General features: G+C 33.0%; 2 protein-coding genes across 2 annotated transcripts in view; one reads left to right on the top strand and one right to left on the bottom strand.

The window, feature by feature from the left end:
• Positions 1 to 1,772: 1,772 nt before the first annotated feature.
• LOC134853556 (uncharacterized) lies at positions 1,773 to 18,267 on the bottom strand. Its single transcript, XM_063869555.1, has 4 exons — positions 18,147 to 18,267; positions 16,745 to 16,885; positions 13,405 to 13,568; positions 1,773 to 1,940 (listed from the first exon to the last, which is right to left on the bottom strand). Exons 1-4 carry the CDS (start codon positions 18,265 to 18,267, stop codon positions 1,773 to 1,775), a joined length of 594 nt encoding a protein of 197 aa, XP_063725625.1.
• Positions 18,268 to 23,409: 5,142 nt separating this feature from the next.
• LOC134853555 (uncharacterized) overlaps positions 23,410 to 23,552 on the top strand; it is a 10,416-nt gene continuing 10,273 nt past the window's right edge. Inside the window, exon 1 of the mRNA XM_063869554.1 lies at positions 23,410 to 23,434. Coding sequence (XP_063725624.1) covers positions 23,410 to 23,434 — 25 coding nt within the window. The remainder of the gene's footprint in view (positions 23,435 to 23,552) is intronic.

The raw sequence follows: 23,552 nt of genomic DNA, 5'->3' as shown, positions 1-23,552 counted from the left end.
TATCAAGTGGATTGCTTTTCTTGGAAACACAAAATCTTGTCCAGCGTTCAGTTTGATTTTGTAGGTGATTCAATAAAACACAAACCCCTCAATATGCATGTCGAACAAACTTTCTTGCAGTTCATGAAGATATTCAACAACCCAGATTTGATTCAAATCAACATAACGACACGGTTGAGACATATTTTGCGGAAAAACTAAATCTAATATCAATAACTAGTAACAAAAAGGATCTTCCGCAGTTTGACGCGGTGGTTTTGAAGAAAAAATAAGTCGGTATTGCCCCCATGGTTGAATTGAATATCTATGGAACCAAAAAAAAGTTTGGCCTTGGAAACACCATAAAACGATCTCAGCAATTATATTTCCAGCCCAGTCCGCATCAGAATAGCTAACAAGACTCAACGCGTTTTCGTTTCTATCTACTCAAGGTAAACTTGTTGTTCCTAGCAGATATTTCAGACATTTTTTCTCGGCTTTCCAATGCTTTTCAACTGAGTTTTCCCACAAATGAACTTAAAAGTTTGCTGCACAAAAAATCTTGGGTCTACTTGATAAAGCTAAGTAATTAAGACAACCAAAAAGTTCTGGTTAGTCACATTTTGTGATATTATTTCTTGTTCTTGTTCTGAAGTACCTTTTTTGTCAATTTTTCTTGTTTGCCAAGAGGGATTGTTATCGGTTTTTCTTCGGTCATCTTAAAACTTGATAACTACTTTTAAAGAAATCTCTTCTGATTTATCCTAATTGGGTTTTCTGTGTAATCATTTTGCATTCCTTAAAACTAATTAGGATCACTTATCTGCTTATAATATTTTTTTCAGAGATATTTTTTTCAAACCAGCTACAGAAATTTTTGTCCGCTCAACAAACCACTATATCATTGCCCCATAAGCAAATTAAACCTTCGTTCTCTCTCCCTCCATCCTCCTAACAAACAAGCTCTCATCAAAAACTGATTTTTAAAGCCTAACCCCTCAAGATATCCTTTTAGAGTTTCAGGTTGCTTCATAAAAACATCTTCATCTAGTTTGGCTTTCAAGTCTGAAGTGTCAATGTCTAACTGTCTCAACTCACACATATTTTGAACAACTAAGCTTAGAATTTTTCTTATGGTCCACATCTTAGTTCCAGGCGAAACCGTTTCGTGAAAATCCTTTCCCTCATTTTTGCTCAAGCCTTTAGCAACAAATTTTGTGTTAATTGCAAAATCAGCATTTTTACCATATAATGAAACTTAATAAAAAACAATCATGCAATTATTAAGCAGATAAGTTCGTGATTTTTTTTGCCAAACTTTCATTGTATCGGAAAAAAGCTTATTTTGCTAATAACACACAGCCTTGTTTTTCTACAAAACTGTTTAAAATTGTTTGATAAACGTTTTTTCATGGAATGAAAACGTATGGCAAGCAATTCTTCTCAGCTCGGTAACACTTCAAAAATTTCCACATTTCCTAGAAACAATGCGAACGAACGGGCGAGTAATTGACTTAACGTATCTTTGTTTCGTCTCTCTTTGGTATCTTAAAGGCACAGTTATAATATCTGTTACTCATGTTGAATTTTACAATTATTATCCTTGTTTCATTGATTTGTCGCTCCAGCAACCAACAGTTTCTTTGTTAATTGCTCATAATTGCAACAATTCAACCATTTTGAACCTTGAACGCTACAGATTCTGTTGCCTGTTTGGAAAACAAGGGGGTGGGCGAATCGAGCCCGAATTTACTGCAATATTCTTAAATCTGAATAAATCAAGTTGTTGAATGTCAAGCAGCCAAATTGGCTTTTACTGGGCTGACACTGCTCTTCTTGTGGGCGTGGCTGTTCTTTCTGCCTGCCAGTCTGGCAATCTCTTCCAGAGACGGCAACTTCAGCTTCTCCTGTGCATAAACTTCCGGCTGGTAGATGTCGTCCAGTTCACACATCACTGGACCCTAATAGTTGGAAAAGATGATTTAAAAAATCCACAAAACCTGGGTTGACAAAAATGCTTATCATACAATTTTCAAATATGGAAAAAATGCTTATCATACAATTTTGTACAATTCCATAGATACAGAAAATGTTGAGAAAACTCTAAGGTAAGCATTTTTTCATACATGAAAATTGTAGGAGAAGCATTTTTTCATTAACCAGAAAGTTTTTTTTTTTTTTTTTTATTTCTCAAAATTTTTGGGATGTGTTCGTGCCCTAACACAAGTGACTAAAACCATGGTTTACTCAAAGCTAGAGTCACCAAAAGGTTAATCGTCTGGCATTTACAATGCATTGGGAGCGACCTCAATTGTGTAAGAGTTATTTTCACAAATGATATACTGAAAGCATTAAACTTTTAAATTTTCAAAGATGATTATTGTTAAAATTAGAGTTTTCAAATTATCAGACATTGATTAAGGCATATATAATCATGCCATATAAACAAATGGGAGTTTTTAGCCTGTTTGAAAAAAGTTATCCAGAGAAACTGAAAAAAAAATCCAATTCTTGTGTATCCAGGACTACGTTATGCAGACAAAAAATTAAGATTTGCATGCAAATAGTTTTTTGAAAATGTTTGTTTGTTTAGAAAGTTTGGGGTTGAAAAAAAACTTTTTGGAGTCATTTCAAAATTGTTTTTTGTTGCCAAAAAAGTTTTTCTTGTCGCCATCAAAAAGTGCTAGTCATACAATTTTCATTTTAAGAAAATGTTCTTTATTTGAAATTGTATGACTAGCATTTTTCCATACATTTGATGTATGGAAGTGTATGTTAAGCATTTTCGGTGCACGGAATTGTAAGATAAGCATTTTTGGTTAAGATAATAACCAAACTTCTATCTAATAACCAATCTGTTAACAGTCAAAGTATCAAATATAACAAAGAATAAACAGTCTAAAAATAAAACTTTTCGCTCAGAGTACGCCGGATGCAAAATTGATTAATTCAAGTTAATCTTTATGACTCCACAGACAAATTCTTTAAACATGTTAAAATTTTGTCGGAACGATCACAAGAAATGGAAGAACAAAGTAAGAAAAAAGAGAGCGTCCTTGTTGCGGAATCCGTCTACAATTCATAAAATACACAGTTTGGCCTCGTAATGTTCAAATGCAGATGCAGGCAAGTGGGTGACAAAAATGATAAATATCCCAACTTTCATCAGTGCACGAAAAACTTAAATGTTTTTAAGCAAGCTAATCAAGCTAATAAAGTTTGAACTCTTTCAAGTTATTTCGTAGACCGAAACGGCTTGCAAAAAAATTTAAGTTTGTCCAAGTAAAGCTTAAAGCTATGAAACATTGGATTATTTCAAGATATTTCATAGTTTGAATCAGTTCGCGAAAAGCTTCAGATTTTTCGAAGACAGCAATTTAAGCTATGAAACTTTGAAATTGTTCAAGTTATTTCAGAAACCGAATCAATTCGCCAACTTTTTTTTCGAATTAAGCTATTCAAGCTATGAAAACTTTGGAATATTGCAACTTATTTCGTGGACTAACTCGGTTTGCAAAAAGCTTTAGGTTTTCAAACAAGCTTTCAAAGCTATGAAAATTTGAACTTTTACAAGTTATTTCATTGATTGAATCGGTTCGCGATAAATTTAAAATTTTCCCAGCAAGCTTTTCAAGCTACGAATTTGCAATTATTTCATAAATCGAATCGGTTCGCAAACAATTTAAAACTTTCTAAGCAAGGTTTAATCGATGAAACTTTGAAATTTTTCAAGATATTTCCTAGATTGAATCAGCTTGCGAAACATTTTTTTAAGCAAGCTTCTAGGGGAAGAACTTTCGAATGATTTCAAGTTATTTCATAAACTGAATCAGTTTGTGTAAAATTTGAAGTTTTCTAAGCAAGCTGTTCAAGCTATGACACTTAGTAAATTTTTTCAAATTTTTTTGAAGAACGAATCGGTTTGCAAAAACTTTTTTTAAGCATGGAGGTTGCTGTTTTCAAGAGATTCGTTCAAGAGTGAATTATTGACAGTTCAAGTTCCTGACAGAAATGAAAAGAAATTTTAGACAAATATTAGGCAGGTATTGTATAGCTTTGAAGTTGGATCGAGTTCATCTTCCTCTAATGGTTGCTCTGATTGCTTCTTAAACGTTACGCTCGATAGCCTTTTAAACATTGTCTTCTAATAATTCTCAAGCATTATGTTCAGTTAAACCTTGTGTCCATAGCGCATTCCGACTTTCTTTTATTATGAAAATTTTAAGGTTATTTTGTTGACCGAATCGGTTTGCGAAAATTGGCAGTTTTTCTGAGCACGCTTTTAAGCTATGAAACTTTGCATTATTTCAATTTAATTTACAGATTGAATCGGTTCACGAAAATTTTAAGTTTCCCCACCAAGTTTTTCAAGCTACGAAACGTTTAAACATTTGCAATTATTTCATAGACAGAATTGGTTGGCAAACAGATTTAAAACTTTCTAGCTACGAAAACAATTCAAAATGTTTCCTAGATTGAATCAGTTTGCGAAACATTGAATCAGTTCGCGAAACATTAAGGTTTTTTGAGCAAGCTTCTACAGCTAGAAAGTTTGAAGTATTTCGAGTTATATCATGAACAGGAACAGTTTGTGTGAAACTTAAAGTATTCTAAGCAAGCTGTTCAAGCAATGAAGCTTTGTGAACTTTTTAACATTCTTTCGTAGACCGAATTGATTCGCGAAAAAATCATTTTCCAAGCAACTTTTAAAGCTACAAAAAATGAATTTTTTCAAGTTATTTCATAGACCGAATCAATTCGCGAAAAGTTTAAGTTTTTCTAAGCAAGCTTTTAAAGCTATGAACTTTTTATTTATTACAAGCTATTTCATAGACTGAAGCGGTTCGCCAAAGTCTTAAAATTTTGGAATAAGCTAATCAAGCTATGAAACTTTGGAAGTTTTCAAATTATTTCTTGGACCGAATTGGTTCGCAAAATGTTTCAGGTTTCCCAAGCAAATTTTTAAAGCTATGAAACTTTGAATTATTTCAAGATCTTTTATAGACTGAATTGTTTCGCGAAAATATTTTTTAAGCAAGCTTTTCCAGCTACGAAACGTTGGAACATTTGCAATTATTTCATAGACCGAATTGATTGGCAAACAGTTTAAAAAGTTTTAGGCAAGGTATAAAGCTATGAAACAATGTAAAATTCCAAGATATTTCCTAGATTGAATCATTTCTCGAAACATTGAAGTTTTTTTAAGCAAGCTTCTAAAGCTAGAAATTTGAATTATTTCAAGTTATTTCATAATTTTGATCAATTTATGTGAAACTTAAAATTTTTTAAGCAAGCTGTTCAAGTTATGAAACATTTTGAACTTTTTCAAATTCCTTTGTAGACTGAAGCGGTTCGCCAAAGTCTTTAAAGGTTTGAAATAAGCTAATCAAGCTTTGAAACTTTGGAAGATTTCAAATTATTGCTTGGGCCGAATTGGTTCGCAAAATGTTTTAGTTTTCCCAAGCAAATTTTTAAAGCTATGAAACTTTGAATTATTTCAAGATGTTTCATAGACTGAATTGATTCGCGAAAATATTTTTTAAAGCAAGCTTTTCAAGCTACGAAACGTTGGAACGTTTGCAATTATTTCATAGACCGAATCGATTGGTAAACAGTTTAAAAAGATTTAGGCAAGTCATAAAGCTATGAAACAATGTAATATTCCAAGATATTTCCTAGATTGAATCATTCCTCGAAACATTGAAGTTTTTTTAAGCAAGCTTCTAAAGCTAGAAATTTTGAAATATTTCGAGTTATTTCATAATTTTGATCAATTTATGTGAAACTTAAAACTGTTTAAGCAAGCTGTTCAAGTTATGAAACTTTTTGAATTTTTTCAAATTCCTTTGTAGACCGAAGCGGTTCGCGAAAAGTTCGTTTTTCGAGGCAAATTTTTAGAGCGATAAAACTTTGAAAAATTACAAGTTTTTTTTAGACTGACTTAGTTCGAGAAAAGTTTAAATTTTCCTAAGCAAGTTTTTAAAGCTATGAAACTTTGATTTATATCAAGTTATTTTTTAGACCGATTTGGTTCGCAAAAATTTCGCAGTTTTTCTAAGCACGCTTTTAAAGCTATGAAACTTTGAAATAATTCATGTTTTTTTTACTGAATTGGCTCGCGAAAAGTTTTTCTAGCAAGCTTTTGAAGCTATGAACTTTTGATTTATTACAAGTTATTTCATAGACTGAAGCGGTTCGCCAAAGAATTTAACTTTTTTAAGTAAGCTAATCAAGCTATGAAACATTGGAAGTTTTCAAATTTTTTCTTGCACCAAATCGGTTTGCGAGAAATTTAATTTTTTCTTAGCAAGTTTTAAATCTATGAAACTTCGAATATTTCAAGTTGTTTCATAGACTGAATCGGTTAGCAAAATTTTTTTTTTAGCATGGAGGTTGCTGTATTCAAGTGATTCGTTCTAGACTGAATTACTGACAGTCCCGGTTCCAGACAGAAATGAAATGAAATGAAATGAAATGAAATTTTGGACAAAAACGAGGCACGTACTGTAGTATAGCCTTGAAGTTGGACCGGGTTCATCTTCCTCTGATGGTTGCTCTGAATGCTTCTTAAACGTTACGCTCAATAGCCTTTTAAACATTGTCTTCTAATAATTCTTAAGCATTATGTTCAGTTAAACCTTGCATCCATAGCGCATTCAAATTTTCATTTATTCGGTTCGCGAAAAGACGGAATCGGTTCGCGAAAAAATTCAGTTTTCCTAAGCAAGTTTTTAAAGCTATGAAACTTTGATTAATATCAAGTTATTTGTAGGACTGAATCGGTTCACCAAAGTCTTTAAATTTTTGAAATAAGCTAATCAAGCTATAAAACTTTGGAAGCTTTCAAATTTTTCTTGGACCGAATCGGTTGGCTAAATGTTTCAGTTGTCTTAAGCACAAGTTTTTAAAGCTATGAAAATTTCAATTATTTCAAGATATTTCCTAGACTGAATCGATTCGCGAAAATATTTTTTAAGCAAGCTTTTCAAGCTACGAAACGTTGAAATTTTTGCAATTATTTCATAGCCCGAATTGGTTTGCAAACAAATTTAGTTTTCTAAGCAAGGCTTAAAGCTATGAAACATTGAAGTAATCCAAGATATTTCCTAGATTGAATCAGTTTGCGAAACATTGAAGTTTTTCTAAGCAAGCTTCTAAGAGAAGAACTTTCAAATAATTTCAAGTTATTTCATAAAATGAATCAATTTGTATAAAATTTGAAGTTTTCTAAGCAAGCTGTTCAAGCTATGACACTTTGTGAACTTTTTCAAATTTTTTGGTAGACCGAATCGGTTACCGAAAAGTTAAGTTTATCTAAGCAAGCTTTTAAGGCTACGAATTTTTGATTTATATCAAGTTATTTCTTGGACCGAATCGTTTCGCTAAATTTTTCAGTTGTCCTAAGCAAACTTTTGAAGCTATGAAAAATTCATTTATTTCAAGATGTTTCCTAGACTGAATCGATTCGCGAAAATATTTTTTAAGCAAGCTTTTCAAGCTACGAAACGTTGAAATATTTGCAATTATTTCATAGCCCGAACTGATTTGCAAACAAATTTAGTTTTCTAAGCAAGGCTTAAAGCTATGAAACATTGAAATACTCCAAGATATTTCCTAGATTGAATCGGTTTGCGAAACATTGAAGCAAGCTTCTGTGGGAAGAACTTTCGAATTATTTCAAATTGTTTCATAACCTGAATCAGTTTGTGTAAAATTTGAAGTTTTCTAAGCAAGCTGTTCAAGCTATGCTTTTTTATTGATTTTTTTAATTTTTTTTTGTTTGCGAAAAATTTGTTTTTCTAAGCAAATTTTTAAAGCAAAAAACTTTGAAAGGTTTTTTTAGACTGAATTTGTTTGCGAAAAATTTAAGTCTTTCTGAGCAAGCTTTTAAGGCTATGAATTTTTGATTTATATCAAGTTATTTCTTGGACCGAATCGGTTCGCAAAAATTTCAGTTTTCCTAAGCAAGTTTTTAAAGCTATGAAACTTTGAATTATTTCAAGTTGTATCATAGACTGAATCGATTTGCGAATTTTTTTTAGGCAAGCTATTCAAGCTACGAAACGTTCGAACATTTGCAATTATTTCATAGACCGAATCGATTGGTAAACAGTTTAAAAAGTTTTATGCAAGGCATAAAACTATGAAACAATGTAATATTCCAAGATAATTCCTAGATTGAATCATTTCTCGAAACATTGAAGTTTTTTAAGCAAGTTTCTAAAGCTAGAAATTTTGAAATACTTCGAGTTATTTCATAATTTTGATCAATATATGTGAAACTTAAAGTTTTTTATGCAAGCTGTTCAAGTTATGAAACCTTTTGAACTATTTTAAATTCCTTTGTAGACTGAAGCGGTTCGCCAAAGTCTTTAAATTTTTGAAATAAGCTAATCAAGCTATGGAATTTTGGAAGATTTCAATTTATTTCATATACCGAATCGGATTGCGAGAAAATTCAATTTTTCACAGCAAACTTTTCAAAACTGAAATTTTGAATTATTTCAAATTAATTTATAGATTGAATTGGTTCACGAAAAATTTAAAATTTTCCACCAAGCTTTTCAAGCTACAAAACGTTGATATATTTGCAATTTTTTAATCGACCGAATCGGTTCGTAAACAGTTTAAAAGTTTCTAGTCAAGGCTTAAAGCTATGAAGCATTAAAATATTTCAAGATAATTCCTAGATCAAATCAGCTCGCGAAACATTGAAGTTGTTCTACGCAAGTTTTTAAGGCTAGTATTTCATAAACTGAATTAGTTTGTGTGAAATTTGAAGTTTTTTAAGCAAGCTGTTCAAGCTATGAAAATTTGTGAACTTTTTTATACTTTTTTGCAGACCAAATTGCTTCGCGAAAAGTTCATTTCTCTAAGCAACCTTTTGAAGCTAAAAAAAACTTTCAAATATTTCAAGTTATTTCACAATCTGAATCGGTTCGCGAAAAGTTTGAGTTTTCTAAGCAAGCATTTAAAGCTATGAATTTTTGAGTTATTTCATGGACAAAATTGGTTCGCGAAAAGTTTCAGTTTTCCTAAGCAAGTTTTTAAAGCTATGAAACTTTGAATTATTTCAAGTTGTTGCATAGGCTGAATCGGTTTGCAAAAAAAATTTTTTTTCTTAGCCTGGAGGCTGCTGTTTTCAATTGATTCGTTCCAGATTGAATTTTCGACGTTCAGGTTCCTGACAGAAATGAAAAGAAATTTTAGACGAATATTAGGCAGGTATTGTACAGCTTTGAAGTTGGATCGAGTTCATCTTCCTCGGATGGTTGTTCTGAATGCTTCTTAAACGTTACGCTTGATAGCTTTTTAAACATTGTCTCCTGATAATTCTTAAGCATTATGTTCAGTTAAACATTAATGATTCATTGCTGTTTTCAAATGATTCGTTCTAGACCGAATTTTTAACAGTGTCGGTTCCAGACAGAAAAGAAATGATTTTTTTTTGGACAAAAACGAGGCAGGTACTGTATAGCCTTGAAGTTGGATCGAGTTCAGCTTCCTCTGATGGTTGCTCTGAATGCTTCTTAAACGTTACGCTCGATAGCTTTTTAAACATTGTCTTCTAATAATTCTTAAGCATTATGTTCAGTTAAACCTTGCATCCATAGCGCATTCAAACTTTCATTTATTCGGTTCGCGAAAAGACGGAATCGGTTCGCGAAAAAATTCAGTTATGGTCGATAACCTTTTAAATATTGGCTCGAAATCCATTATAATTTTAAATGCGGGCTTCACTAACTCGCCACGTTTAAGCTTTTTCAACTTAATTTTTTTCATGTGTAACGAAAGAGTTTTTTCATGTTTTAGCTATATCATATATTGCAATGGTTGAGAATGGTGAAGTTTTTTTTCGTATTTCCAGTTTGATTTCAGTGATTATTTCAACGAAATTAGAATAAGCAGCCCACTATTCCGGATTTCCAAACAGTTTGTTATTTTGGCCTCCAATTCATTTTGAAGGCCGAAATCTTTTTAGTCAACGAGATACTACAATTTTTGTGATTTTTTCAAAAAAGTTCATAAAACTCAAATTACAAAATAATTTACAAAACTTGAAGTTCCCAACCCTGTAGTTGGGTGCTGGCAGAGTACTCTCAAAGATTGCGAGCTTCGCCTCCAAATATGACTGCTCAAATCATTGTAGTTTTGCAGATAGACGTTTTTGTGATTTTTTTCAAAAATTGTAAAAAGCTTAGTTTTTTTTTAATTTGAAATTTCTAACTTTGTAATTGAGGGCTGTCAGGGTACTCTCAGGAGTTGAAAATCTTGCCAAATACGACTTCAAATGCTTCTAGTTTTAGAGATATGACGTTTGATTTTTTCGAAATTTAATAAACTTACCTAAAAAAATTCACAAAATTTGAAACTATTAATTTGATGAAGAGATAACCTTACTGCCAGCGTACACCCAGGCGTCGCGAATCTTGTCTCCAAAATGAATGCTCAAATCCTTTTAGTTTCCAAGATATAACAGTTTTTATGATTTTTTCAATTTTTTTCGGGAATTTTAGATTTAAAGAACTCATGAAATTTGAAATACCCAACCATCTAGAAGAGTGCTCTCAGGGACTCTCAAAAGTTGCAAAGCTGGCCTCCAAAATTCTCCAGAGGCCCATTAAATTTTCGAGATGACGCTATTATGGTTTTTCAAAACTGGAACTAAAGTTTATAAAATTTGAAACTAACAACCCTGTAATTGGGTGCAGTCAGAGTGCACTAAAATATTGCAGATATTGTTTCCGATAAACATATGCGGTTTTTCAAATGAATAGTCGATAAAAAAATTGAAGCACCGGAGGTGCGTTACACGTTAGTAATTCTTTAGCATTATTATCAGTTCAACATTGCGTTAATAGCGCATTCCGACTTTCATTTAACATATAAGCAGAAGAAGATTAACTTCATTCAGGTTCGTTGACCGAAAAGCATGTTACCAACAATTTAAATGAGTGCATACTTTCTTTTAATGCCAAATTGTTGGCAACATGGGCGGATTAAGTGGGTGGGGGTCGGAGCCCCTGCCGACCCTTTGCACTATTTCGAGATATCCTATTTTGATCCCGGGCTCTAAATATTTTTTAAGACGCCTTGGGCGACAATATCCACTAACTTTGAGGGGGAGCGCGCGCCAAAAACTCGCAATTTTTTGGTCAACATTTTCCACAAAAAGCCTAAAAATGTTTTTTTGTAGGTCTCATCTTTTAAACATCTTGCCTGCGGCTCAAAAATTTGACTGAAACGGTCCTTTTAATGCTTTGGGAGAGCTCGGAAAATCAGTTATTAATTTGGTAGAAAAAACGTTCGACAAACTTCTTGAAAACCCTCCCCCGGTTGGCAATATTGGTGACCTGGAGCAACTTGAACGGTCAAAAAAAAGTTGTTATAGATTACTTAGATTTCTTAAGTATGTTTCTTTAAACGGTTTTACTGTTGAACTGAAAAGAAAATTAAGTTCAGGTGTCAAAATGAGCTTTTTTAGGTATTTGACATTGCTCACATTCGTGATCTAAAAGGATATTGCCACCAATTTGGGATCAACTATAAATTAACCGGACACATCGAACAATAACGAAAATTTCAAACGCTTTTTTCTCAAATTCAGTTAACATTAGACAAAAAGTGAAGCGAACAAAAATTGCTTAGCGTTCACCAGAATTAACATGGTGCAGTTTTTTCCCGAAAAATTCTGAACCAAAACTTAGCCACGAAAATAGGTCATTTGGTTTTTTTATTCCAAATACAAGTGTTTTTTTTCTTAGAAATTTATAGATTTTCTGCGAGTATTGTCATTGATTTTGGCCAATTCCGGGAATCAAGATTAAAATTTTTGAGCTAAGACAATCACAAGCTAACTAGTATAGAGAATTGCAAAAAATTTGAACAGACAAAACTAATTGAAAAGAGCAAAAGTCCTACTCCGTAAAAATTTTGCATGCGAAAGCTAATTTTGCAGACAGAAAGAATGTCTCAAGGTCACTTAAGTTTTCGATTTTGCATGCAAAAATTGCTCAAAAATGGTAGATAGCTCTGTTTAACTTTTTATGTCTGTTTCAACTTTTTGCCTATATTGTTGACTACAGTGCTGATTTAAATTATCCGGACGAAACGAACAAAACTTGAACTTTCAAACGCGTTTTTCTCAAATTGGGTTAAGATTAGACAAAAAGTGAACAAAACAAAAGTTGCTTAGAATTTCACCAGAATTAATATAGTGCCATTTTTTCTCCGAAATTCTCAACAAAAATGTTACCCCAAAAATGGGTCATTTTGGCTTTTTTCAATTAATCAAGAATTACGCTGAAACTACTTTGTTAATTGATATGAAAATTATATCACAGGAAGCCTCTTACGCAGTTCAACAAAGTTTAAGAAGAGTTAATTTGCCAAAAATTTGCGCAAATTGTTCAAAACTTATTTTTAAACAGAGATTCTGGGTTTTATATAGTAAAAATCACATTTATTGACTATCAAGTGAAAATTTTTTCATTTATACTGGTTTTTGGAGATTTAACCCTTCTTAAACTTTGTTGAACTGCGTAAGAGGCTTCCTGTGATATAATTTTCATATCAATTAACAAAATATTTTCAGCGTAATTCTTGATTAATTGAAAAAAGCCAAAATGACCCATTTTTGGGGTAACATTTTTGTTGAGAATTTCGGAGAAAAAATGGCACCATATTAATTCTGGTGAAATTCTAAGCAACTTTTGTCTTCTTCACTTTTTGTCTAATCTTAACCCAATTTGAGAAAAACGCGTTTGAAAATTCAAGTTTTGTTCGTTTCGTCCGGATAATTTAAATCAGCACTGTATATTGTAATTAATTAATGATTTTAACTTATCATGACTAAACAAACAAAATTTAGAAATTCAAACTCAGTTTTCTCATTAAGTTTAGAATTCGAAAACTTAGGTACCCTTGAGACATCTTTTCTGTCTGCAAAATTAGCCTTCGCATGCAAAATTTTTATGGAGTAGGACCTTAGCTCTTTTCAAATAGTTTTGTCAGTTCCAGCTTTTTGCAATTTTCTATACTACATAGCTTGGGATTGTGTTAGCTTAAAAAATTTGATCTAGTATTCTCTGAATTGAAAGAACTTGATCAAAATCAATGACGATAATCACAGAAAATTTATGAATTTATGAGAAAACCATTTGTTTTTCATCTATAGGGAGTTGCAAAAAGTTCGGACAGACAAAATTATGTAAAAAGCAATCGTTCCATTTTAGCACATTTGGCAGGCAAATATTTTTTTTTCAGACAACCTTTGGACACAATTAGGGGTCTGATAAATTAGGTTTTGCATGCAAAAAATGTTCTAAGCTAGGTCAGGTCAATTGCTCTTTTTCATTAGTTTTGAGTCGGAACTTTTTGCGACTAATTCTATCTCGGTCGGTTTGGCAGGGGGGACTGACTGACCTTGCTGACACATGAGTGACGTCTGTGCGGCTGTTCCTTGGGGGCGTGTCTGTGGAGACAGTTGGTCTGGAACTCCACGTACACCTTCCTCCACAGCAGCAGTTTGGCCCTCAACTGCTGGTGTCTCTTCCTCGCCTCCTCTATCCCACTTGTCTTCTCATCCACTGCAACAAACAAAACAAAGAACAAATTCATCAAGATAGTTAATTATCAACAATGGAAAGCACCACATTTCAAAGAACGAATCGGTTCGCGAAAAACTGAAGTGCTTCTAAGCAAGCTACTCAACCTATGAAATTTTAAGTATTAAAACTTCAAACTATTCCATAAAACAAATCAATTTGCGATATGTTCATGTTTTTCTTATTGCAGCTGTGAAATTTTTGAGAATTTTGAATAGACTGAATTGGTTCGCGAAAAATCTTTTTTTTAATAATTAATTTATTAACGCTATGAAACTTTAGAAAAATAACGAATCTGTTAAGAGTTACAAAGAATCTGTAAACGCAAAACTTCGGACAAAAAAGGCAGGTTCTATTTATAGCTTTATATTAAGACGACGGACAGTAAAGCTGGATCTTAAAACGATTGGCTAGCATCTAAACAGAGTTTTACGTGCTTTTAACCATCTCTACCATAGCCAATTCAATGTGGTTCTCGTAACATCGAGTCAGCAAAATTATTAGTCGAACCGCGCAAATTAACTTAGCTCAAAGCCGAACCGCGCAAATTAACTTAATTACATGTGAAAATACGGAGCGCATTGCTGGGTCTCAGTATCCCAGTCCACAAGGTAACTCCTAAACACAGGGCTTGTGCATTACTGTTAAATTACTCTATCACTTTTGTTTTTGTACAGTAGAGAAAATCACCCCACCCATTGGAGGTTGATTGACTTTTTCACTCAACTTCTAGCTTCTCCTTATCTGAAAACGGAATTAGAAGTTATAAATTTCAGTTCTTGACATCCCAGGAAGCTGAAAATTGTTCAAAGTACAGTTTCGAAGCACAACTTCGGACCCTTCCGCTTTCTTCAATATTCGTGAATAAGCGTCTTCTTCGCGGCCAGGAACGGTTGCTGTCTTTCTTCGCAGCCTTTTCGATTGATGAAAATTGTTCAGTAACGATTGTAGCTGAAGAATCGTTACGACTCGGAAGGCTTCTTTCCTTTGTCTTCTGAATCGCTATCTTTTTATGCCGTTTTCTGTCTCTAGTGTGATCTTCTAACAGCAAAACATTCTCTCTTATCTTCCCGATTTGTAGATTTTGCAAAATTTTTGTCACGCGTTGTCACGCGTCTTCGTTTAAAATTGAAATTTTGAATAAAGTTACTTCGATCCAAAGTAACGCTTCCGAATTTGGTTCTTTTTCCAAATAATGCTGCTAATCATCAAAATTGACGTATCTTGCAGTCAATATCACTGCCTCGAATTCGTTCCGTCATATCAAAAATCGACCGCATTCTGGTCAAATGGCACACTTGAAGTAAAATCGAATTCATCTTGTTTAAGGAGTTTCAAAATTTTTAAAGATTGAATTCTTGAATATTCCAAAACTTGGAATAATTTAAAGTTCTTAAGCATTGAGCTCGATGGTTGCTCTAAGGATTTTTAAACGTTCTGATCTAAACCTTCTTAAACGTTGTTCTCGGTAAAAAAAATTGACATGTTGCGTCTATAGCGCATTAATCATTTTTATATAGAATTAGATACAACCTCATTTACTCGTCATAGATTGGGTTCAATGTTTTCGTTATCGGGTTGCAAAAAATTGGAAGGATATAACAGTTTTGTCTTAAGCTTGATATTTTTGAATATGTTCGACCGAGAAAAAAACAATTCGACCGAGTTCTACAAGAAAAAAATTCTAAAAAAAACAAAAAGTTTGTTCGTTGAGTTTGTCTTTTATAGGAGGAGCTGTTCATAGCAAAACTTTCTAGCTATGTTCATTTCAATCTATACCATAGACCGAATCAATTCGAGAAATTTTTAAATTTTCCTGAGCAAATGATTTTTGCTATGAATTTTTGAAACATTTCACATTATTTCTTCGACCAAATCTGTTCGCGAAAAAATTAACATTTACTAAGCAAGCTATTCATGCATGAAACTAAAACATTCCGAGTTATTTCATAGAATCAAACGCTTCGCGAGATTTTAAGAGGTTGTCTAAGCAAGCTATTCAGCTATTCAAACAATACAAATTCTAAGATCGATAGCCACCCTGAGCAGTAATTTTCCTGTTTCAATGTTTACTATTCGACGCTTCGGATGCAATTGCCCGCCGTGGTTATAATTTTCGAGCAAAACTCTGCTTTATGATCTTTCGACGTTATGTTTATTTCAGTTTTAATTTCGGTTGATGTCTAGACAGTTGCTCATTTTAATTAAGTCTCTCTGTCCGAACTTTTTGCAACTCTCTATAACTTGCGCAGTAGCCGCCAATTGCTGTAAGCATAGCCATCAAATAATTGGAAAATTTGCGAATGAACTCAAAGTTCAGTTATAAAAAACTTCGAAAAATTAATTAAAAAAGGACGAAGCTCTTTTTTTAAAAAAAAGTAATGATCAGCCTGCTTTTCAAAAAATTAACCCAACTAGAGAACACCGGCTCAATGGCTATCCTTTTTCAGGGGGAAAAGATGGAAATTGAAATCTTCTTTCGAACCTAAAAGTCGTTTACGTTTTTGTGCGCCTTTACGTCTTAATTAAAGAGCATTTGTTACTTCCTTTTGGCAACTGAAGTTGAGTTGATGTTTGAGAAGAAGTCAAACGTCGAACGACCAAAAGTCAAATGTGAACGCGGATAAGACTTTTTTCTGAGAAAAAAAAACGAAAAAAAAGCACGACCAATGTAAGCGTCTTCTTCAATACGTTTATTGACACTTTACAATTCCCATTCATTTAATTTTGCTCTCGCATTCACCTCGTGAACCATTCTGCATAACGCGTTGTCTACGAGCTTTGATATGACACTTCGTTCTTCTGGAATAATCTGGTCTTGCGTTAAAAACACAGCGAAGTGAATCGTGGAAGCGGGTCGAAGGTTATTCTCGAGGTGGAGGGTGCCGGATTTCAAAAAAAGTTCAAACATTTAAGTTCGACGTTGATCACTCCCAAATCAAAACTATTAGTTTGTTCGCCGTGCGCTTGATACCGCCGCCGAAGGCTCCCTTAGAAAGTAGTAGAAATAGTAGAAAGGGATGACAGAAAGCGTTGGCACTCTGCCTGAATGCAAACTTCGTCACATTTCAACAAATTTCTACTCAAAATTAATGACTGTGTGGAAGAACTGTTTGCAAACTACATTTGTTTATTATTTAAATTAGATGGGATCTTACGAGTGTGTTGCATCTGTGCAATCCTCTGGTCCCAGAAGTGCTTCTCCTGTGGAGACACACTCCTCTGGTCATCCTCCCCACTGTTCGGGTCACTGTTAGACAGTCCAGACGAATGGGCCACTGCGCCAGTCCCATACCCACCTACACCACACAACCCCACCTGTATTATAAAGATCGAGAGTGCGGTCGATTTGGGTTTTAGATTAAGTACGCTTAAGAGACTCATGGAAAATCAAGGATAATCTTTAGTTGGTCCCGCATATTTCTTAAACATTTAATAAGAGTCATGGTCACGCATAAAGAGGCAGCTATTTATGGTTCCATCAAAAGTTCCATAGACGGGAATGAATGAAAAAAGTAGTCGACGCGGCATCCCCTCCCATCCCAACCTAGTATAAAATAATAGCGCCATCATATTAGTTTTAAAATTATGGGTGGGCTATATTTTGCTCAGGTTTCTGTGATGTCACGCGAGGTCTAGTCGATGGAAACCTACGAGTATTTGGTTACTAATGGCAACAGAATTCTTAAGAAAAATAAAGCATCTGATTAAATGCACTGGAACAATTGAAGCAACCCAGTTTTGCCAAACCTAGCAGCAAAAAACACCCTCTTTTGACTCTTAAATCCACTCATCGGTGAAATCCAAGAACAAAAAACACTCACCTATTTTGGCGTTCTTGGAATCATCGTCCAGTTTCAGTCATCGTCCTAACAAAACTTGATTTTGCATGCAAAACATTGCGAAAACTTCAACTATCGCTTTTCAAAAATTCGAAAGTTTCGCAAACAGACAACAGCTTTTGAAGAAGTTTGATTTTTCAAGGTTGTTCGAAAGGTCAAAATTGAGAGCATACGTATTTGAAACTGTTTTCAAAATTTCCCTTCTGAAAAAGATGAATTATCGAGCTGAAAATAACAATCAACTATCTTTAATGATATAAAAACTTTCATTCTACGTTTACAAATGCGTAAATATGCCACTAAAAACCCGAACGGTGCAAAAAACTACCACGTCTAAGGCGGCGCGGTTTTTGCAAAAGGTCTAAATAGTAAAGGTCAATAAAAGCCTTCTTCCCATTCATCTCAATATCCGGAACTTAATCCGGATTTTGAATGTCACGCCTTATTTGATAATTCGTCTTGACTAAGTCGAAATTTTTGCAACAAGACTAAAGCTTTGGCCGACTACTTTGGGCCTTCGGCGGTTAAGGTTTTCAGTCTAAACTTAGTGGCGAATTCTGCTGCGGTTACTAGTTTTTAACAAGTTAAGGGGGAATTTAAACTTCGAGACATTGAGGGGGAACCCACGGCGCTAAAAACGGGCTGGTGCTTGACTTTCAAAGTATTTTCTTAAGGAGCGGACCTAAATCCATGAAATTAATGTAAGAACATCACCCACCTTCTCCGATGACTCTGCCCGCTCCGTAGTTGAGTTCCGGGTGACTGTACTCCAGATCATCTGGCATCAGAGAAGCCGCGTCATTCGCTTTTGCACCCACGAAGTCTAAATGAAAACACATTTCAGAGCATTAGTCAGAGAATTACAGAGAAATTTTTTCAGATATTTTATGAAAGCTGAGAGAAATTTTCCACGTAAAGAGAAAAAGAAGTTAAAAAGAAGATAAGAGAAACAACCAACGACAGTTGTAAATGTTTCAATGAACTTAAGTAAACAGAAAAATCACTGACTTGTTTTTTGAGAAGTCTCAATTTTGATTTTCCAAAATATAGAAGGCCTTAAGCTCTTTGAATTTCTAGAAAAATTTATGATTGACGTTTTTTGATAATATTAACCCAATTTGAGCCAACTGGATCAATAGGTAAAACTTTTAATTCGCTGGGAAATCTGATAGTTAAATCCATTTTTGAAATTAGAAGTCAATAGTGGAGTTTGCCTTCCTTTTAAGAAAGGAAATAAACTAAACTTCAAAAAGAAACTAAAAGTAGTAGAGCGAAAAAATAAAATTGAGCGTGAACAAATTTTTAGCCTGAAAAAAAAAAGAAAGCATCGCGACCAACAGGCAACCAAGTTTAGGCGTAAGAAATCGATTATATGGGATTATTATGATGATTTTATGTCAATCATCATTGATAATAATTACCAAAATTAGGTATTTAAAGGATTTATAATCAATTATAATCGTGATATTTTCCAGAGATTATAATACTTTATTATCGATAATAACTGATTACAGTTCATACAAAAAACACTTTATATCAATTATAAACGATTATGATCTCTTGTTTTGTCAGGTATTTATACCAGCAAAAAAAACGATTTAATTAAATCATATGGGTTAGTTTTTTCTGTCAATAACAAAATCTCTAAAACCGAGATGTATGGTCACACTTTGATCACAAAGTTTTGTCTGAACACAAAGTTTTACCATGAAAGAAAAGTTTCTTAGAGATCCTTTCGTATCAGTTGAAAGATTACCGCGCTATGTGAAAATAAGTCTTCCGAGTAAATCATGAAGCTGACGTAAATCAAGTAAATCAATGTGCTGATTTTTTGGTTGTTAAAAAAACTTGAGAATTTCATCATGAACCAACTTCAATGGAAAAATGAACAAAATAAAAAACTATAAGTTTGAATTGATTTGAAATCGCTTAGAACATTTCTCTCAATTATTATTGATTATAATTGGATTTCAAAAAAAAAGAGATTATAGTAGATTTTAAACTGATTCTAATAAATTGCCTCTCAGTTTTAATTAGACTGGCAATAAAACATAATGTAATTGATTATTAACGCTTGAAACTGGATGCGGGTATTTTGAGCGGGTAACCTTGAAACTGATGCTGGTAATCGTAATATAAGGTGAAGTAACTGTTGAGAGGTAAAATTATGCTTTTAAAATAAGATATTGATTCGTTTATAAGTTGTGAAAATATGAAGAACAAATTCAACATGTAGAACTAAATGTAGGTCCGATTAGCAATCATATTCGCTGGTTTTTTGAAATTTGAACAGCGCTAAATTATTCAAACATGAAATCAAACTCAACCTACTGAATTTCACTTGAGGTATTTAAAATTGGACGGAAAAACTTTGCTTTTCGCTACGACACTGCTTCGCTACGAGTCGGAATCTTTGCTACGAGTCAGAAATTATGTGAGTTAGAATCTTCGCTACGAGTCGGAAGCTTTCCTCTTTGCTACGATTCAGAATCTTTGTGAATCTTTGAGCAAATTATCATAATACAAACTCATTAAACTAAACTTCCAGAAGACTCCATGACAGCTCTCATTCAAAACATTCAACCAAAACAATCAAATTTTTGCTGTTTCATCTCGAAATTGTACAATGGTACTACTTTTGAAGATCAAAGTTATAGATACATACCGCGCTATTTTGAACTTGATTTATGAGAAAGAATTTTGAAAAAGATTAAGCATACAAATTTGAAAAACTTTTGCAATGTTAAAGAGTCAACAATCTAATTGCGCGTAACTTAGGACATTTTGAATTTTGAAAAAGATTGCTTGTATCATGACCGAAACATGTTTGTTCAGGCTGCCCTTTACGACACAAGCAATTGTTTGTTCTTATAAAAAAAGCAGTACAATTTTAATACAAAATGAAGGTGAGTTGGTTTTTTTTTCTTCATAAATTGGTATAATGTCCACCCCATATGCAATTTTGGGCAAAGTGATAACCTTTTCTGGTAACAAACTATTTCCAGCAATTATTTTGCCTTCATTCGGTTTTAAAAAATTAGTTGGACGCACTAGCTGAGCTACGCGTTACTAAAAAATTGGTCATTAGCTCGCATAAGCTGTCCCAAATTGATTTAGTTCAAGTTGCAAACCCTCTTAAAACAAATTTCAAACCCTCATTATCGTTCCAAACTGTGGCAGGTCAGATAAATATTGTTGTTTGAGCTCAGGAAAAAATTGCTTACCTGAATTTTGCCTTAAATTGTTAGTTAAAATGTCATTTTAAAATACGTCTGAAACAAAAGTAGTCTCTCTTAAAACACCAGTAGTTGTTAATTAATGATGGCATTTAGGAAATGTTTAACTTAATTTTCTAATAACACTGTACAAAATGTGTTGCAAACTTTTTCAGCTCAAGCAAATCACTAAAAACACTATCACGTTTTCTAATCAGACGGAGAACTGATCCTTTGATAATCGAAAATATGTTTGAGGCGATTTTTCAAAAAAATTAAAATATGAAACGTAAGCTTGGAAAACTGTAAAAATGACAACAAAAACAAAAAAAGTTTCTTTAAAAGAAAAAAACAAAGAAACCAAAAATTTTGCTTCATACCAGGCTGTTCCGAACACTGAAAACAGGAAAGAACTTTGTATTCCGGTGTGTTTTAGTTTTTGATTTTTTTCCACGCAAAATCAGGTACCACAAATAATCATTGGAAAGGATCGAGAAAAAGATCAATTTAAGGCTTTTTAAGTTGAAAGTTTTCTCAAATTAAAGAGTAAAGTATCAAGTTCAAGCATTTATTCGAAAGAAGTATGAAAACTATCAAAAAATTGTTCCGGTGTCGCGACAAAATGCATCGAAATTTCGGAATTTTAGGATAAATTTGAGAGATTGAAGCAATTGAGTAATGTTCGTTATATAAAAATTGGTGATTTAGGCTAAGAAAACTGGAATTTACCAACAACAAAATTTTTTCCGCAAGCTTCATTTGCTCGTGATTGGAAAAAATAGAAACTTTGTCAGAATTATGGTGCAAAAAAAAATAGAGTTTTTCTTTTAAAAGTTTTTCATTTTTTGCTTGTTAATAATTTTTGAGGACAACTGTATCGATTATGCAAACGGCCATCCTTTTTTAACATAACAAACTGAAGTAGTGATTCCAAAAATTTTCATTAATTTGTTCCGGTGTCGAGAAAAAACCTTCGAAATTTTTCACTTTTTGTGTAAATAAGAAAGAGTAAAGCAATTGAGCAACGTTCGTTATATAAAAATTGGTAATTTGGTCTAAAAATTTCGAATTTATCAAACCAAAACTAGTTCTGAAAGCTTCATTTTTGCTGGTTATTAATTTTTGAGGATAATTTGTCGATTATGCAAACGGCCATCCTTTTTTAACATATCAAACTGAAGCAGTGATTCGAAAAATTTTCAATAACTTGTTACGGTGTCAAGAAAAAAAAACCCTCGCAACTTTTGAGTTTTTGTGTAAATTTGAGAGAGCAAAGCGATTTAGATTTAAGAACGTTCGTTATATGAAAACTGGTAATTTTTTTTCTAAAAAAATTTGAATTGATCAAAACAAAACTAGTTCTGAAAGCTTCATTTTTGCTTGCTTTTAATTTTTGAGAATAACTTGTCGATTATGCAAACGGTCATCCTTTTTAACATATCAAACTGAAGCAGCGATTCGAAACAGTTTCAATAATTTTTTCCAGTGTCGAGAAAAAACCCCTCGAAATTTTTGACTTTTTGTGTAAATTCGAGAGAGTACAGCAATTGAGCATCGTTCGTTATATGAAAATTTGTATTCTTCTTTTAAATTTTCGAATTCATCAAAACAAAACTAGTTTTGAAAGCTTCATTTTGTGCGTGATTGGTAAAAAAGTTTCAAAATTATGGAGCAAAAAATAATAATATTTTTTTCAAAAGTTTTCTCATTGTTTCGTTTGTTGTTCATTTTTGAAGACAACTGTTGTCCATTATGCGTAATTCAATAATTTTCTACGCATTTGTAAAACTTTTTCTCTTGAACGCAATATTTTTTTATGAATGCGCACCATCTGGATTTCCTTGTTTTCTCCAAAGTTAGCTTTCGAAACACTTTCAATGCCATCATGTTCATTAAATTTCAGAATTTGACACTAATTTATTTGTAAAAGTAATTTTTTTTTCTTAAGAAATTGGTCGAAACGTTCTGTTCTGATTGCACAGCAACCGGCTATCCGTGTTATGGTTGAAATGACAGTAAAAGGGATAAAAACTCAAATAAATTCTATGTCAGTTCGAATTTGCAGCCCTCAAACATATCGAGTTATAAAGGACCAATAGACTCTCTTGTCCTTATAAAATTGCTTCTTAAAAACAACCAACGAAAAGGTCAGATCAAGTATAAATTGCTGATATATGGCAGAACTTTTTTAGGACAAGGAAACTTACATTTTCGGCCGCTAAAACCAATAATATATCATAATACTTTTCTGCTTTATTTTCTGAGGTTTCTGCTAAACCAACCGGGCACGCAAAATAATCTGTTTCTGCACCAATTTTTGAACTTCCATAGATTTATAAGTTTTCTGTTTTTGGACATTCCACATACATTACAAATGGGAAGCATAAGCTTATTGGTGAACAAAAAACAAAATAAAAACAGTGGTTTTCGCAATTTTCGATTTTTACAAGAAATTTGCAACGCTCTCCTAATTTCATGAAATATTCGATTGATTGCAAATTTTCCAATTACAGCAATATTTTGCATCCATGCCACGTTTATTATAATAAGAATTTTATTTTGACATTAAGATCTCTAGTTTGAAAATTATTGAACTAAAAAGCGAAATCAAAGTACTTCAACAATCTACAATCAATAAGTAAAGTTTGGTAAAATTATCTACATTTTAAAGGAACAGAAAAGTTGATTTTAAAAAATTCATTCGTTTTGTTAAACATCAGCAGATCATCCACCTGTTTAAAACTGTCATTGAACGAAGTTATTAAGATGAGAAAGACTTCGAAAGACTTCAGTAAGAGCAAATACATAAATTACACAAAAAAAAATCAACTGACCGACTGACATTAGCTGGACTGTTTCTGTTTCTATTAACCCCAGCTGCATTCAACGGGTGCACATCGCCAGAGTTC

The sequence above is a fragment of the Symsagittifera roscoffensis genome, chromosome 8 (assembly GCF_963678635.1).
Source record: "Symsagittifera roscoffensis chromosome 8, txSymRosc1.1, whole genome shotgun sequence".
NCBI classification, from domain to species: domain Eukaryota; kingdom Metazoa; phylum Xenacoelomorpha; order Acoela; family Convolutidae; genus Symsagittifera; species Symsagittifera roscoffensis.
Note: the sequence above shows the minus strand (reverse complement) of the source record. Positions and strands in the feature narration are given on the sequence as shown.